Source organism: Neopsephotus bourkii, unplaced genomic scaffold (genome assembly GCF_033783945.1).
Source record: "Neopsephotus bourkii isolate Nb327-2 ecotype Australia unplaced genomic scaffold, CSIRO-AGI_Nbou_v1 NB_795, whole genome shotgun sequence".
Taxonomy (NCBI): Eukaryota; Metazoa; Chordata; class Aves; order Psittaciformes; family Psittacidae; genus Neopsephotus; species Neopsephotus bourkii.
In genome coordinates this window covers 1399079-1414012 of record NW_026901291.1, presented here as the reverse complement: position 1 = coordinate 1414012, position 14934 = coordinate 1399079, and the positions used below count along the sequence as shown (strand labels likewise).

Below are 14934 nucleotides of genomic sequence, written 5' to 3'. Positions count from 1 at the left end.
CAGAAGTTTGTTACAATAGATGAGCCTAAGATACGAAGCTGGGATCCAGACCCATTTTCTTATACTTTTGGAGAAGTGTAAAGTCAGTGTCTTTGGTTGAGGTCCGTCTCTAGATGTACATGGAATACTGATAAATCATTTTTCATTTTACTTTACAGAACAGCAGTGATCTTGAAGGCAGTGATGGTTCTGATGGTGATTCTGACTGAGCCAGTAAGTTGCTGAATGTGGGACCCTTGGTGCTTGCAGTTCCCTGTGTCTACAAAGAAGTGGCCTTTCTAAATCCAAGAATCCAGTCAAGCAGGGGTTTGTGTGCTTGCAGATGAGAACCAGATGCCCCAGGGAAACCCGGTGGGGAAGGCAGTACAGTAGGAAAAGTAAAAGAAGCTTTTTATACCACTGACTGATATACTTGAAAATAGTATAAAGAGAAAGCAGCGTTCTAACAGAGTCTTGCACTGCAGGATGTCAATTGCTGTTTGAATAATGTTTTTATTATATGTTTACCTGGAAGATAGTATTTTAAATATGTATAACCTCTACATAAAGATGGGGCAAATAGTTTTAAAATACTTTTTTTTGTTATTATTACGGTGTTATGACTCCATGAACTTTTGCTTATTTTTTATTACTTTCTTTACCTTTACTTAACCTCATCTCTAAATATCATTAAGCTTTTATTTTCCATGTCTTCCATGACTTTCCGGTGGAATAACATGCACAGTTAGAAACTCATTTATCATGCTGTCTGCTGTGAGTTCTGTTAGTATTGAAACAAGCTTTCTGCATCCTCTAAAGCTTTGCAAGTCTGAAAGAAATGATTCCTTAGTGACAGATCTTAATTTTGGAACATGGATTGAACCATGTATTTCAAGATGAGACCTTGTCTTTGGGAGATCCTCCCACTATTGTCCATGTGCTTGGGCAGACTCAAGAATATAGGTCCACAGCTGTGTGTTTCACACACCTATAGTTGAGACGAGAAGAGATGATGTATGTTAAGACTGCAATTCAGAGTGTGCAGCCATGGATGTTCTGGTATTGCCTATGGTAGATCACTATGGTGATCACTGCTGGTTTAGTATTTCTGGTTTTAGTGGAAACTATCCAGTCATCTGCTAGACTTGGGGTTGAATCGACTTGGTATGTGTGAAAGGAATGGTGCTGCCTGCTTTCATTCTGTGTGTGTGAACTCTTAATTCCTTTCAAGCTGCTCAGAATGTGTGCAATGAAATGGGAAACTGTCTTCCTTTGGGAATAAGATGTAATTGTCTGTGGTTTGGGGTTCTGTGTACTCTGGAGTTCTTGCTTTCCTGTCCCCACTGTGGTTTCACTTGTGGTTTACAGCTCTCTGTGGAGGTAGTAGAAGAAAAAACAAGTTAAGGCAGCAGCCCTCCTGCCCTGCCTGCCTATAGAACACTTTTGGAAGGGGTGGAACAAGACTCCCTAAGCATTTGGGTATTACTACAAGCACTTGATACACTTCCCTAGCTGGGTCTGTATTGTTACTGAAAATGAGTGGTCATTCAGTGGTTCCTGCCCAAAGCCTCCATTCTATGGCTCATTCTGGAATTTATGTTTTGACCTGCCAAGGCACAGGTGACCTTTGAAAAGGAATTCATTTGTTTGTTTTATGTGGGTTTTAATTAGAGCTTTTTATTTTATCTTGACGGCCTATCTCTGTTTTATAAGAGCAGTGTGTGAAAGTGTTCTTTTACCTAGATTTTTCATCTCTGTCTCATGCTGCTTCATACCATTGACCTAATCTGGCATTAGTCTTCTATCCAAAGCTCTTTATATCCCTTTCAATCTGACAAACACCCCCACCCTTACTTGCTTATAATAAAGGGCCCCAAACGGACATGTATCTCAGATGAAATCAGCAAAAACTTTATTTATAGCCTTTGGAGAAAAAAAATAGTAATAATAATTAGAAAGGGTATTTCTTACCTCTTAGTATGTGCTGGTTTATTTCAAGGGGATTATTTGGTATTTCAACTCCAGTTTTGGACCAGGAGCTCGATAAAATACTTCACCACCACCACTGTACAGAAGTGGTCTAAATTCTAAAGGGGATGCTCTGAAAGCTCTCGGCATGGGCAGTGTTCAGGGGCAGAGAACAGCCGAAGCGCTGCGCAGGACCCTGCAGCTCGCTGTGGTGGGCAGCGGCCTGAAAGGCCCGGGTGCCTCCCGCACAGCCCCTGCCAGGGGCTTGCACACGGACCTACCCCGCTTGTGGCTCTGGGATGCGGCTGTGAGCTTCCTGAGGGGAAAGGAAAGGGATTCCCCCAGGGACACGGGGACTCCGCCACTGCCTGAGACCCACTTGACCTCTCCATGCGGAACGGAACGAACCACCTCCGCGCCCCTCCCGGCTGCGCGCATGCGCCCAGCGCGGCGCCGCACCCCTGTGCGGGTGGGATGCCCCCCCCTCAGGTGAGACTGGGATGGTACCGCTCAGCGCGGCGGGGCCGGGGGAGTGCCGGGGCGGGAACGGGACCGGGACCGGGAACGGGACACGGACGCCGGGAGCTGCCGCAGGCGGGGCCTGGGTGTGTGCTGAGGCGCGAACGGGACCCCGAGGCGTGCGACGGGCATGGTGCGGCGGCCGGTGTGTGCCGAGGCGGTCAGTAAACTGCATCTTCCCCCCTGAGTACCGCAGCCCTCGTGGCGGGGGCAGGCTCAGCCCGGAGCCTGTCAGGACGCTCCTGACAGGAAGGCTGCAGGGAGCGGGTCTGCGGCACCGAGCAGAGGAGGTTTGGTACCGCGTTGTCCTTGTACATCCCGATAACTTTATCTTCGCGCTGGAGCTTCTTCCCAGCCTGGCCTGGCGGTACCGCGTTCTCAAGGCAGCGTTTAAACCCTGCCTGGGTTTATATTAATTACAAATACAATGTGTTCATACCTGGCTGTAATGTACTTATAAATCATGCTGCCCCTCAGACGACAGTGTTTTATGAAATGAGAGGTCAGGGAATTGCTTCCAGCTTCCATCATCTCTAGAGTACGGCTGCGTGTGAGAGGACTGTCCTCCCTCAGTCTCAACATCAGCATCTATGGGCTGGAGGAAGCCTGAAGCATTTGTTGACCGTCCCTTCCAAGTACCTATGTACCCAGCCAAGCCTCACTATGTGCTGCAGGAATCCTCCATCTCTGACTGATAGAAGCAAAGTAACTGGATAAATCTACTGGAATGGTAAAGGATTCAAGTGGTTAAACTGAGTTAAAAGGTTGATGACCGTTAAGATGGGTTCTCTTTCTAAAAAGTTGGGCAAGAAGCAATTCTGGGAGCATAAAAAAAGTTTTGTAGCAAAATAAAGAGTGAATTCAAAGGTAAATGTGGATAGAGCTTTGGAAGTGATAGACTGATGCACTATTGTATTGATAACAAGCTACTTTATTAGGTTAACTTTATTTTAGTTCCAAAACAGTACTTCATGTAGGGACTCATAATTAGCCTTGATAACAGCTTTAAAAAAGTTGTCACAACTCTTAAAGTAATGCTGATACATCTAGAACTAATGTTACTCATTTATGATAGAGTATGTATGATTAAGTGTAAGTTTTAAGCTTTGTAATTAAAGATAATTGCTTTAATAAGCTTTTCTGTACATGTAGCATTATATCTAACAGCAATTATTACATCATTAAAAAACCCTGTGGAGAATATATTAGAAATCTTAGTGAGCACTGCACATCTTGTTTTCATGCACTGGGCTCAAGTTTGCACCCTCTGTGCCTAATTTGTTGTTTAATTAATGTTGTTGCATGAAACTTTTCCTTTTTGGTCATTTGATGCCCTGATGGATGTTGGTTGCCCTGCTGGCACCTCTCTGGAGGATGTTGATAGAAATAATCTTTGTGTTGTTAAGTTAAAGAGCTGGTAAGTACGTTCTAGACAATCGACATGCTGATTGATTTGCATCTTTATGGCTTTTAGGTGTGCAGTTTTACTGTGGTATGGAAGAAAGTTGATTTGACCAGCTATGTAACAGTCTGTATTGACAATTTCTTTGGTTCTTTTTGATATTCTACTATTTTAATTACTGAAATTATAAGTGTTAAAAGTTTCTCTATAGGTGGGATGACTTCTGTTCCTCAAGTGGCTCAACAGATTAGCCAGGAGCAAAATCAACAGCAAAATGGGCAAAACTTGTCAAGTTTGCATAATTCCTTACCTGTTCCACACAGTGGGAGCCCAGCTTTTCTTCAGCAGGTACAACGAGCAGGCTATGACTTTGGTCCCAACTCCAGTTCCTGTAAAAAAAAAAAAGTATCAGGTTTGCATATTATATTGTACGTGGCTTTGAACATCTGGTTTTTATGTGTTGTCATTGCTGTTGTCTATTCTGTACCATTAAATAGTCTGTCTGAATACTGGGAAGAGAGTATCCTCAGAAACAGTAACATCTGTCTCATTAAGAAAGTCTAGACAAGATTAATTTTTGTCACTTTTACTGCTAGTTTCCCCTGAAATTCTAGTTCTGTGAACATCTCTGTTCATTTATGTCATTTGCTCAGCTCACGTGGTGAATGTTATCTGGAGGTAAATATAGCTTCATGAATAATTTCAGGCCTTATATGTCATGAAGGAGAGTGCTTCGCTAATCCTAGTTGGTGCAGCTGGCTCGCTGCAGACATTTGAGTTTTGATGTGAGGTATTCTCAGGCAGCTCTCGCTTGTTATCTGATGACTTCTATTCATGGTCAGTTTTGTACACTTATGTTTTTCTTCGAGTGCTCTGCATCGTAGCCATACTTGATGTCTGACTTACTATTGAAGAATTGTTTAGTAATTCATAGCTACATTTGAGCTGAATATGTTCATGTTTGTCATTTCCTTCTGCTGTTCTCCTCCACCCCTCTGTCCATTTTAGGTGGTAGCTTTAAAACTGCAAGTACCGTTAGAAGAAATGAAGAAGACAGCATGAAACTCACAGAACATGTCAAAAACAGGTAATAAGGACTTTGACATTTTTTTTTCCTTTTGCGTACTGGTAGTATAAGCCTACCAAAATGAATGTTTAGGAGCTATTATTTTGATCTGAGTTTTGAGTCATAAATATCTCCTTTCTCTAGCTTGCTAACTTCCTGTAGCTTACTAAAGCTTCTATAAAGACTTTTTGTTGCTGAGCTCTTGTTTGTATCTGGGTTAGTTTTATGTCCCTTCTGAGCCACGTGTAAGACTGAATTCATGTGTGCACCTGTGTCCCTCTGCAGATTGCCCTCTTTATGTAGGTTTTTGCCCTTTTTACTGTAAGATTTTACAAATGTATAATATTCTTTAGGGTAGAATTCATATGTTCTTTAGATGCTGGATTAACTGTAAATAGCATCAAACCTGTGAATGAATGATTCATCTTGGATATGGCAGCACTATGATTTTTATTGTTTTGTACAGAAATAAGAGACTGATTAAGAAAGAGAACCTTCAGAAGGAAGTGGTACTTCCAGAACTTCTCACATTCACTGTAGAGAAATACGTGCCAGATTTAGCAGATGTTGCTGATGCTGCAGAAGTGCTGTTACCCAGAAGCAGTGCTCAGATCATGCCAGTCTTAGAGACTGTGAAAGACTGGACTGGAGTAGTTGGCAAAGCTGTATAAGATAAATCTCAATGGCATTCTGGCTGATGAACCTGGACTTGGAAAAACAGTGCACGTTGTTGCTTTTTTTTGTGCACCGGGCATATAATGAAGGTATGAAGTATTGTAGCTCTTTTGTTTTATAAATCTGTATTTTTAACAGTTCATTGGTGAATACATTTCCTGTAACAGGAAAAAAATGCTTTTAATATGTATAGTTTAAAGAAATGTATCTGGAATAAATCTTGTAAAAAAGATAGGCAATTCCTTTCATTGTTAGTGCATATTGTCAAGATACACGCATTTGCCTTTTATTTTAAACTCTGACGTGTTGTGCAGTCATTTCCTATCATGCTGTACTTTTTATCTCTGTAGGTAACTGGGGTTCTGTTCTTGTTGTTTCACCAAACTTGAATGTGCTGAAGTGGGAGATTTGAACTGAAATGCTTGTGTCCTGCTTTGAAAATTCTTCTGCATCTTGGAAACCCATGAGAACTTTTTTGAAGAAGACAGGTATTGTGGAACAATGTACTGGGTAGCATAAATATTACACAAGGAAAATATCAGCCCAAGTTATGATTATACCATTGTGATTAAAAACTTCAGCATAGTCATATCACAACCTGTTTCTTTTTTGTTATGAGCATACTGGAAAAATTAAGCTATTTTCTTATTTCATAAGTACTGGTTCATAAGCAGTGTTTGATATTCCCCAATAAAAGTTGCTTTGCTGACCAGCAATTCTCAATCTAATCCTAGAGGAGGAAACAATAATCTCTGCTATTAAAGCCATCAAAGAAAGCCCTTAGGATTTTGTGGTTTTACATTGCAGGAATGGACTAACCCCAACACCTTTTTCCTGCAAGCAATTCTTTAAAGACTGTGAAGCATTCATGAAAGTACAATGCAGGTACCTAGTTTTAGATGAAAGGCAGAATGGTAACAATCTGACACAGGAGTGCTGGGATGCAATATTCAATCTCCAGAGGTCTGAAGCATTCATTCAAATTCTTCTTGTTGCTTTTGTCCATCAGTTACTTTCTGGAACAACTGCAGTGTTTAAAATGACAGGGTTTATTTTTTTCTTTGCTGTGATCTAATTAAGTTATGAAATAGATCTTATCTTAATTATTATTTTAATTATCTGCAGTCATCATTGTTTACTCTTGATGGATATGCTTCTGCCTACTGCCTTAAAAGATTTGTGGGCCATTGCCAGTTTCCTGATTTCAAGGATTTCCCAAATCTATCTGGATTTTATGAAAGTAGCATCTGTGGAGGGGAATAAAGATCATTACCAGAGAGTTGCAGAGTACATCTCCCTTGAGGATAGTATCTTAACTCTAGGATCTTTCTCTGAGGAAATAAAACTAGGAAATCATTGCATTCTATTCTTTTAGATAATGCAGTCATTCATTTTGCAGAGGTCCAAAATTCACGTTGAGAAGCCGTTATCAGAGAAATATTACCATGTGCTTACATGTACTCTTTCTGATCAGCAAAAGTCAATGTATGAAGACATCTTGTCTCAACCAAGGTCCATCTGTTGAGGAGCTCTTAATTGAAGAAGCATAAATAGTAATTGAAGATTATGGGCTATATATGGGACAAAGTATTTATAACTTGGGCAATTCATCATGCATCACAGGTTTTGTCTAAATTTAGTTCTTAAGTTATTTAGGAACTGCATATCCTAGGTTATATTGTTACATTGCTTTTCTGATATGTCTAGTTTGTATTTCCAAGTGAAATTGATATTTTAAAGTGATATTTATTCAGGCATTTTGAAAAAAGACCTCAATATTGACACTGTGTTTCATATACTATCTGATGTAATTTCAGTTTGAAACAGAGTGGCTATTTGAGAAATGTGAGATTTAAAATCAGAATATATTTGGTAAATTATTAAATGTCTGTGTGAATGGGAGAGAAGCTGGAGGAGTGGAAGACTGCATTTTTAAACATACTTTTCTATGTTTGATAACTTGGTGTTATCAGATTTATTCAGAAAAACAAAGCGAGTGTCCAGAAATACTTAAGCTCCTAAAAAGCACTGTTTTTTTTAAGATAATTTAAATTACATTCTCATTTTAAATAACAGAACTCAAGAATATCTCAGAAGTGGGCACTTCATCAGCGTCCTCCATGTTCTGACGCAGATGCTCAAGGTGTGTAATCATCCTGATCCGTTAAGTCCTTGGCTTCCAAGTTCTTCCTGTGTATTAGACATGCTGGAGTTTACAATTGCTTCTCTATTGCTGAATGCATTAGAATGGAATCTTTGGAAGGTGAGTAGGGAAGTAATTCTCTTGTGCTTGAATTGACTGGCAGAGCTGGGGGCTTAGGACATAAAACTTCTTACACATAATTTAGGTTCCAATTAAATATTTAACTCTGCATTTATTTTCAGAAGCAACTACTAAGATTATGTATAATAACCGCTGACTTTATGGTAGTACTGGATTTAGCAGGTGTGCTGAGAATGTGCTATACTCATAGAAGGTCAGGCTGTTTTGCAACATTTTCTGGTTTTGCTTTAAGTTCCCAATTAACCTAAACTGATGGGTCTTGAAATCAAGGGACAGATGTCATTTTTATCCTGTCCTGAGGAGTAGTAAGGGCATAGTTAAACTGTGTACAGCTCTGCAGATGAGAGGCTGTCAGATTCCACAATTCAGTTTCAACTATAGCATGTTAAAGTTACATTGCAAGGGGTTTAACCTGTTTTGTCCTAGTGATTCCAGCCATACTACAGGTTTAAGGAAGACTGGACAAAGCTGCAACAGTAGCGTTGTGTGTCCTGGGAACTTCAAATAGCTACTCCTTTGAGCCACTTGGGGAAATCATTTGGGGGTGGGTGGGTAGGGTAAGTGTCCAAGACTTGTGAAGGAAGTAGTGTCAATGTATCGAAGTGGGAATGGATGAGTCTGGAATGTCAGTTCTACAAAGACAAGTACTTCAATCGCAAGCATTGAATTAACTGCAGAGCTTGTAACTTGAGGTGCCATCCTGGTTTAGACTCTCTGGTAACATGAGCATAATGCTCTAATTTCATGGTGTAGGTTGCTGAAACCTTTTAAAGTAACGACAGCTGCTCTCTGCAAAATCACATAACACTTTACAACGCTCTTCCACGTTTTGGTTTGATTCTGGCATCAGCTCTGAGCTTTTTAATTGTTCTCAGATAATGTAGAACTGTTACCTTTCTGAATGGTTGAATTTTTCTTTAGGTTGAGGGGTTTGTTTGTTTGTTTTTTATAACTTAAGCATGCAGATCAGTCTGTCTTTGGTGTGATTGGGATGGAACACCAAACTACTTACAAAGCAAAAATACTGCTGAAACTGAAGATACCCAGGAAGCTTATTGAAGAGATCTGCTGTTCTCCTTCGTCCCCAGTGAAGCTCAAACCAAACAGGTATGCAGGGGTCCAGTAACTGATTTATTTAAGTAACAGGTGAAAGCAAGTAGTATTTATAGACTTCATCCACCAGGTTACTTTCGATTACCTTTAGCAAGTCCTTTATGCTTCCATGCAGATATCTTCTTTATTACTGTTTTTGAGTAGCTAATAGGCCAAGCTGTTTAAAAATTAGTGTATTAAAGTTTTGGTTTGTTTTATAGAGGTCTGTGAGTATTGCTAGCAGTGGCTTTGCTCCTCTGAATTTGTATGTAGTAAATCCTCCTTATACATACACCCATTAAATGGTTATATGTAAAGGTCTTGAAGAAAAAGGTCTTGAAGTTTAACCTAAAGGAACAGATACTTCCCTACTCCATTAAATATAGCAGGTAGCAAGGCCTCATTTTCTACAGTTTCCAGATCCCTGACTGGTGCAGTGCTTTTATACCTGTCTTTTTATACCTGCGGATTTAGGTATAAAAACCCCACTGCCTGTTATAACTGTGTGAATGTGCTTTCTCTAACTGTTGAATGCTATCTGCAGAACCTACAAGTTCTTATTTCATAAACAGGCAAGATGGAAGCTCTGGCTGCCTTGTTTTGGAAGGTGAAATCAAGAGGACATCGTGTATTGGTTTTGGTGCAGATGATTCTAGTGCTTGATTATACTGGAGCTTTTCTTGAACATCCATTTTCTTACATATGTAAGAGTTAATGAGAGTGGTGCTCACAGTTGGCATCATCTGGTAAGAGGACCTCTTGCTCAAGCTAATAGTTAATATATGCTCATAGCAGGAGGGAAAATGGTAAAGGGAAGTTTAATACATTTGCAAAATTAATTTGCATAATTTTATTAGTTATTTAAGCAAATTATGTATGTAGCTGTCACACAAATATGTAATTATATATGAAATATGTCAGTCATACTATTTGATGAGGCATCCGGGGTGCTTCCAAGAGGCATGCCACTAGTTGTCCTACATTTATGAGTAATTTGTGTTTGAAATACAGATGCTTTATTTCACAATATTTCACAATTTCATAATTGCTTTGGCTTTCATTATCTGTACCTATCTACACTGTTAGTACTGTAAGTGTACTTGCTGCTTTTATGTTGGCACTTCCTCAGCCTTACTCCAGGGGCTTTTGCTTTTTGTAGAGCGCCCTGGCATTGCCTGAGGATAAATTGAAAGCATGTTCATTTCCCTCCCCAGTACGATTCTCAGTACCCTCTGGGGCCTACAATTTGAGCAAACATTAACAATATAGTTAATTCATTCTTTTCCCTTTTCTTTTTTTTAATTTCCAATTGCATTGTTATGATTTCTGCCAGATGCAGTAGAAAACATGAAGGAATACTTTGCCTTAAAGCAAAACAAGGCAGCACAATAGAAGGGATTCAATTTAGTCAGTAGACAAGAAAAGCGCCGAAGCACACACAGCATAATAACCCAGTCAGTGTGCATAGTAACTGCAATGGTATTCTCTTGTTTTCCAGTTAGGTAAATGGAAGGAGCCTATTCTCAGTGATATTGGTGTGACATGAGGGGAATGTCAGATTTTTGGTCCTTATATCTCTTTTCTATCTTAATTATGGTGCTGTATTTGCAAGCAAAAGGAATTAAAATTCAGTTTAATTAACTTTACTATGCCCATTAGCCTGTAAAAAGTGTGACTCAGGTCAGTGGCAATGTACCGTTGTTAGCATATTTATTGTGAAAAGTACTAATATTTAAAGTGTACAGATTTTCTTCCTAAAAGGAGCTAAAACCCACAAATGTAAAATGGGAATATCAGCATGCGAAGGAGGTGCAAAATGCTTCAGAAGAAGTGAAAGAGGAACTCTTAACATACACCAGACAAAATGCTTATAGCACATAAGGGATCTCCAAGTCCTTTTTGACAGACATGATAACTTTGTCCTGCCACTTAGCTTCAACTGAGAGAAAGAAGCATTGCCATAGAAGGACAGCTGTTCCTCCACCTTCCCTTTTTGGCCAGATGACTCGAAGAATATTGAAAACAAGACAGAAGAGCAAAGCTCAGAAGACACTCCTCTGGGTAAAACAGAAAACGCGTTTTGTGAGACCTTTGTCAGCTGTCATCAAGTCAGCTGCTGACAGTGGCTAACACTATCCTGCATGGCTAACTGCTGGAGACTTGGCACTGTTCAAAGTAAGATGGGGCTTTGTTTATTTTGGCTTCAAAAACTTTTTACTTCAAAGTTTATGACAGCATGGTTAGACCTCAATTAAGGATTACCCATGCTTGTGCACACAACAGAAGCATTTAATTGAAACGTTACACTGGGGTGATTTCTCTCTGCCTCCTAGGCTACCAAACAGTTACAGGCACTTCCTTGAACCTTGCTATTGTGTTACCAGCAGAGACAGCAAACTAGGACTTTGTCTGCCATGTCTTTAACACTTGTAACTATGTTTATGGCTTCCCCAAGCAATGCCAAAATTGTTACATAAAAGCACTTGCAGATCCAGGAGGAAAGGTGAGTTTGAGATGTGCATTACATTGTGAAGACCGGGGTTTTTCTTTGTTTTGGGGTTTATTTCCTTTATTTTAAATTCCTCATTTCTGTTAGTGTTTGGTAACAACACTTCTGTGGCTGTCTCATTTTTTTTTGGTATTTTAGCAATGTCAGAAGCAGGCAACCCTGCTATATAATAATTTTTTGTCAGGTCAGAATTTTCTGTCACAATTATTGGTACAGACAATTAGGAAATAATTTCAGGATGAATCTTTACATGACTTCATGGTTGTGTTTTTTTTCTACTCAGAATTTAAATAATTCAAAAGAAGCCTATTGCTGTGGTCCCTCCCCTTCCATCTGTTTCTGTTGTCGTAGGTGTTGCCTGAAATAAAATTGGAGCAACAGCCTAGTCAGAAGCAAGAGGAACAATGGAGCAAATCCCAACCCAGTGTCAACCACAGGGGGAAACACAGTAGGCAGAGAAATACGTTCCTCACAGCTAAAAGAATCTGCAAGCATGGATTCATGTACACTTATAGAATCTGTTTTGACTTTGGTGAGGCTGTGTGTAGGACTTTCAGCAAATCTGGAGAACTGGGACACTGAGTAATGGGAGCATTTTCTTTTAACCGAGCTGAGGTGGTGGAATTTAATGTTACTTAAAAAGCAGACTCTTGCTCATGGATATAAGAATACTATTCAAAACTTAATTACAGACAAGCTCTTTCTTAAAGAATCAGGATTTTGGGCTTCATCCCAGAAGGGATTTAATGATGCTGAAAAAGGCATTCCATATATAGACTGGAACAAATGTCATTTTATGATACTAATATAATGGTACTTTTCCAGTGTGTGTATCTCACTCATTGGAAAAATTCCGTAAAACTTCACGTCCTCTTTTGTGAACCCTTTGGAATACATGTAAATGTTAAGAATACACTGTGTTTGATGACACTTCCAGGCCTTGGGACATAGAGTATCTCCAGCCATAACTGTTTTACCACAACTGTCCCTGGTCCCAGCACACCTGGAGCCCACAACCCCTGGCCTGTTTCTTCAAGCAGTAGCAGTTGACAGAACCATCGATCCAAGGACAACTGTGCAGATGCCTTTGATGACTCCACTCATATCAGGTAACCTTTTACTTGTAGTTTTACATTCACATTTTGCTATTGAAAATAAATTCTTAAATATTTACTAGTGTTGCTTACTTTAAAATTTACTGAAAATAAGTGAAAATGATGGGGGAATAGTCTTTTACTAAATCCTCTACTCTTAAGAAAATAGTGTATCCCCAGATGTTGTATTACTTATGTGTAATTGATTTTAGAATCATAGAGTAGTTAGGTTTGGAAAGGACCTTAAGGTCATCCAATCCCCTGCCATGGCCAGGGACACCTCACATTAAACCATGTCACCCAAGGCTCTGTCCAGTCCAGCCTTGAACACTGCCAGGGATGGAGCATTCACAACTTCCCTGGGCAACCCATTCCAGTGCCTCACCACCCTAACAGGAAAGAATTTCTTCCTTATATCCAATCTAAACTTCCTCTGTTTAAGTTTTAACCCATTACCCCTTGTCCTGTCACTACAGTCCCTAATGAAGAGTCCCTCCCCAGCATCCCTATAGGCAGATACTGGAAGGCTGCTATGAGGTCTCCACGCAGCCTCCTCCAGGCTGAACAGCTCCAACTTTCTCAGCCTAACTTCTACATAGAATTTTAAACACTCTCATCTTTGCATAGTGTCACCTATTTTCCATTTTATCTTAGACAGTTTGATCTCTGTACTTTGAGCTCCTAACAAATATTCACCTAAAATTTCATTTTAGATTTAGTTACCAGGAGTTCCAAGGACCAGTCCTGATCCTCAGACAACAGTAACTTCTTTGGCAGCGATGAACTTGGTGTAGAAGTTACTCTGATGCCCAACCGCTAGTGTACGTCAACCCCTGGAAAGCAGTGCTTGCGTACAGCCTGGATTCAGCCCACATCACTTCTTCAGTTGTGGTGTTAAGAACAGTGAGATGCTTGGTTTTAAACGGGAACTGCGTGTCACTACTGAGCAGGTGCAAACTGTATTTTCTTTATTGCTGAACTATTCTGCAATTGTTGGTTTAGGTTTTTTTTTCAGTATTTATTGTAATTAAGAGTAGCACTAAGCTACTTTTTTTTTCCCTTCTGCATTCCTCCCTTTGCACTGTGTGAGGATTTCCCTGCCTGTGCTCCAGGTGAGCAATCTATTGTTCATCTTTTAGATAAATTTTCTCTGTGTATGTTTAAAACTAGATCTTGCAGAAGAGGGGCAGCGCTGTTACCTGCGCAGGCAGCAATTACTCTCTTCCAATGGTCATTACACTCCCATTTCCGCACTGCAATAAAAGTTAGCTTTCTGCCCTTGTCCCCGAGCCTCGTTCCTCCATGTGCTGAGCCCCATTTCCCGCCGAGGCCATACTCCCTGTCGCGACATGGACCACGGCCGACAGCGGCGCGGGGGCCGATCAGCACCGTGGCGAGCCGTGCAGCTGCGCGCATGCGCTGGGTGCTGCGCAGGCGCTGAGCGCGGCGGGCGGGCGGCGGCGCAGGCGCGGTGCGGGAGCGGGACGCAGGAGGCGCGGTTTGTCTCCTGCCGGCGCTGGTAGCGGCTGCGGCTCCGGCCGCCCCCCGCCCCCGCTTCCTGCCAGGAGCGAATGGAAACTCTGGCCCCGGCGCCCGCGGTAAGTGGGGCCCGCGGGCGCGGAGGGGCAGGGGGGCGGCCGGGCCCCGCTCCTAACACACCCCCCCACCCCATTCTCCGGCCCCGCACAGGCCTCGGGCCCGAGGCCCGGCGGCACCGGTCCCGGCAGCGGGGGGGCGGCTGCGGAGGAACGGGCCTTCCTCGCGCCGCCGCTGGGGTGGGCGGGCAGGGCCGGCCGCGTCCTGGCGGGGGTGTGGTGGTGCCGCCCGGGGCGCTGGGGGCCGCTCTCGGCGGAAGAAGCCCCTCGCCAACTTGGGGCGCCGGCCCGCGGCGGGGCTGGGTGCGCTGGGCCGGGTTGCGCCGCGCTGGGCCCGGGCGGGCCCCCGGCCGATCGCTTAGTTCAGTTGTGGCACACAAAAGGCGATCCCTGCTCCCCGTGCAGGCGGCGGCCGGCAGAGCGCTTCCTTATCAGCGTGTAATTAATTAAGTGTTTTCATTCGGGCAGTAAACGTTAGCGAGGTATAGGTAATTAAAATAATAAGACCTTGTTCCCGGCGATAGCTGGTATCGTTTGAATCTTAATTATTTGGTATTAGTGCCGTGAAAGAGTCACAGTGCCACGAAGTATTGCAGTGTTATTAAATCTCTTGGAAAAGGTGCCTGTGAGGAGTGGAATCTCTTTTTCCCTTCCCGCTCTGCTGAGGTTTGAGATCCGAGGAGCGGGAGCGGCAGAGCCCGCCCAGAGCTGTGTGTTAGTCCGTGTGCAGGCTGCGCCCCGAGCTACCTCT

The 14934-nt window shown here is 42.0% G+C and overlaps 1 protein-coding gene and 1 non-coding gene across 7 annotated transcripts; both read left to right on the top strand.

The window, feature by feature from the left end:
• The first annotated feature begins 4622 nt into the window (after nucleotides 1-4622).
• On the top strand, nucleotides 4623-13363 carry LOC133213231 (E1A-binding protein p400-like). 6 transcript variants are annotated; one of them, XR_009725736.1, is made up of 7 exons: nucleotides 4623-4705; nucleotides 4877-4955; nucleotides 5401-5698; nucleotides 7686-7872; nucleotides 8852-9000; nucleotides 9558-12603; nucleotides 13302-13363. XR_009725736.1 is itself a non-coding variant. In XM_061355331.1 (5 exons), the coding sequence occupies exons 1-5, from the start codon at nucleotides 4690-4692 to the stop codon at nucleotides 9646-9648; spliced, it is 522 nt and encodes a 173-aa protein (XP_061211315.1). In that variant the 5' UTR covers nucleotides 4629-4689; the 3' UTR covers nucleotides 9649-12321. The 6 variants fall into 6 exon arrangements, 2 of the variants coding, with proteins under 2 accessions (XP_061211315.1, XP_061211314.1); XR_009725738.1 differs by lacking the exon at nucleotides 4623-4705 and having other exon boundaries at nucleotides 4738-4955; nucleotides 9558-9731; nucleotides 10747-12603; XR_009725735.1 differs by lacking the exon at nucleotides 4623-4705 and having other exon boundaries at nucleotides 4738-4955.
• LOC133213269 (small nucleolar RNA SNORA49) lies at nucleotides 10106-10244 on the top strand. The gene has a single exon (XR_009725755.1). It is a non-coding gene; the product is annotated as a small nucleolar RNA SNORA49 (small nucleolar RNA).
• Nucleotides 13364-14934: the final 1571 nt, after the last annotated feature.

Bases quoted from the DNA above. Each gene is read 5' to 3' on its own strand.
- LOC133213231 (XM_061355330.1), top strand. From the start codon at position 6,988: ATGCAGTCATTCATTTTGCAGAGGTCCAAAATTCACGTTGAGAAGCCG. The intron at 7,122-7,685 runs GTCCATCTGTTG...TTTAAATAACAG, and splicing joins GACATCTTGTCTCAACCAAG to AACTCAAGAATATCTCAGAA. The intron at 7,873-8,851 runs GTGAGTAGGGAA...TTATAACTTAAG, and splicing joins TAGAATGGAATCTTTGGAAG to CATGCAGATCAGTCTGTCTT.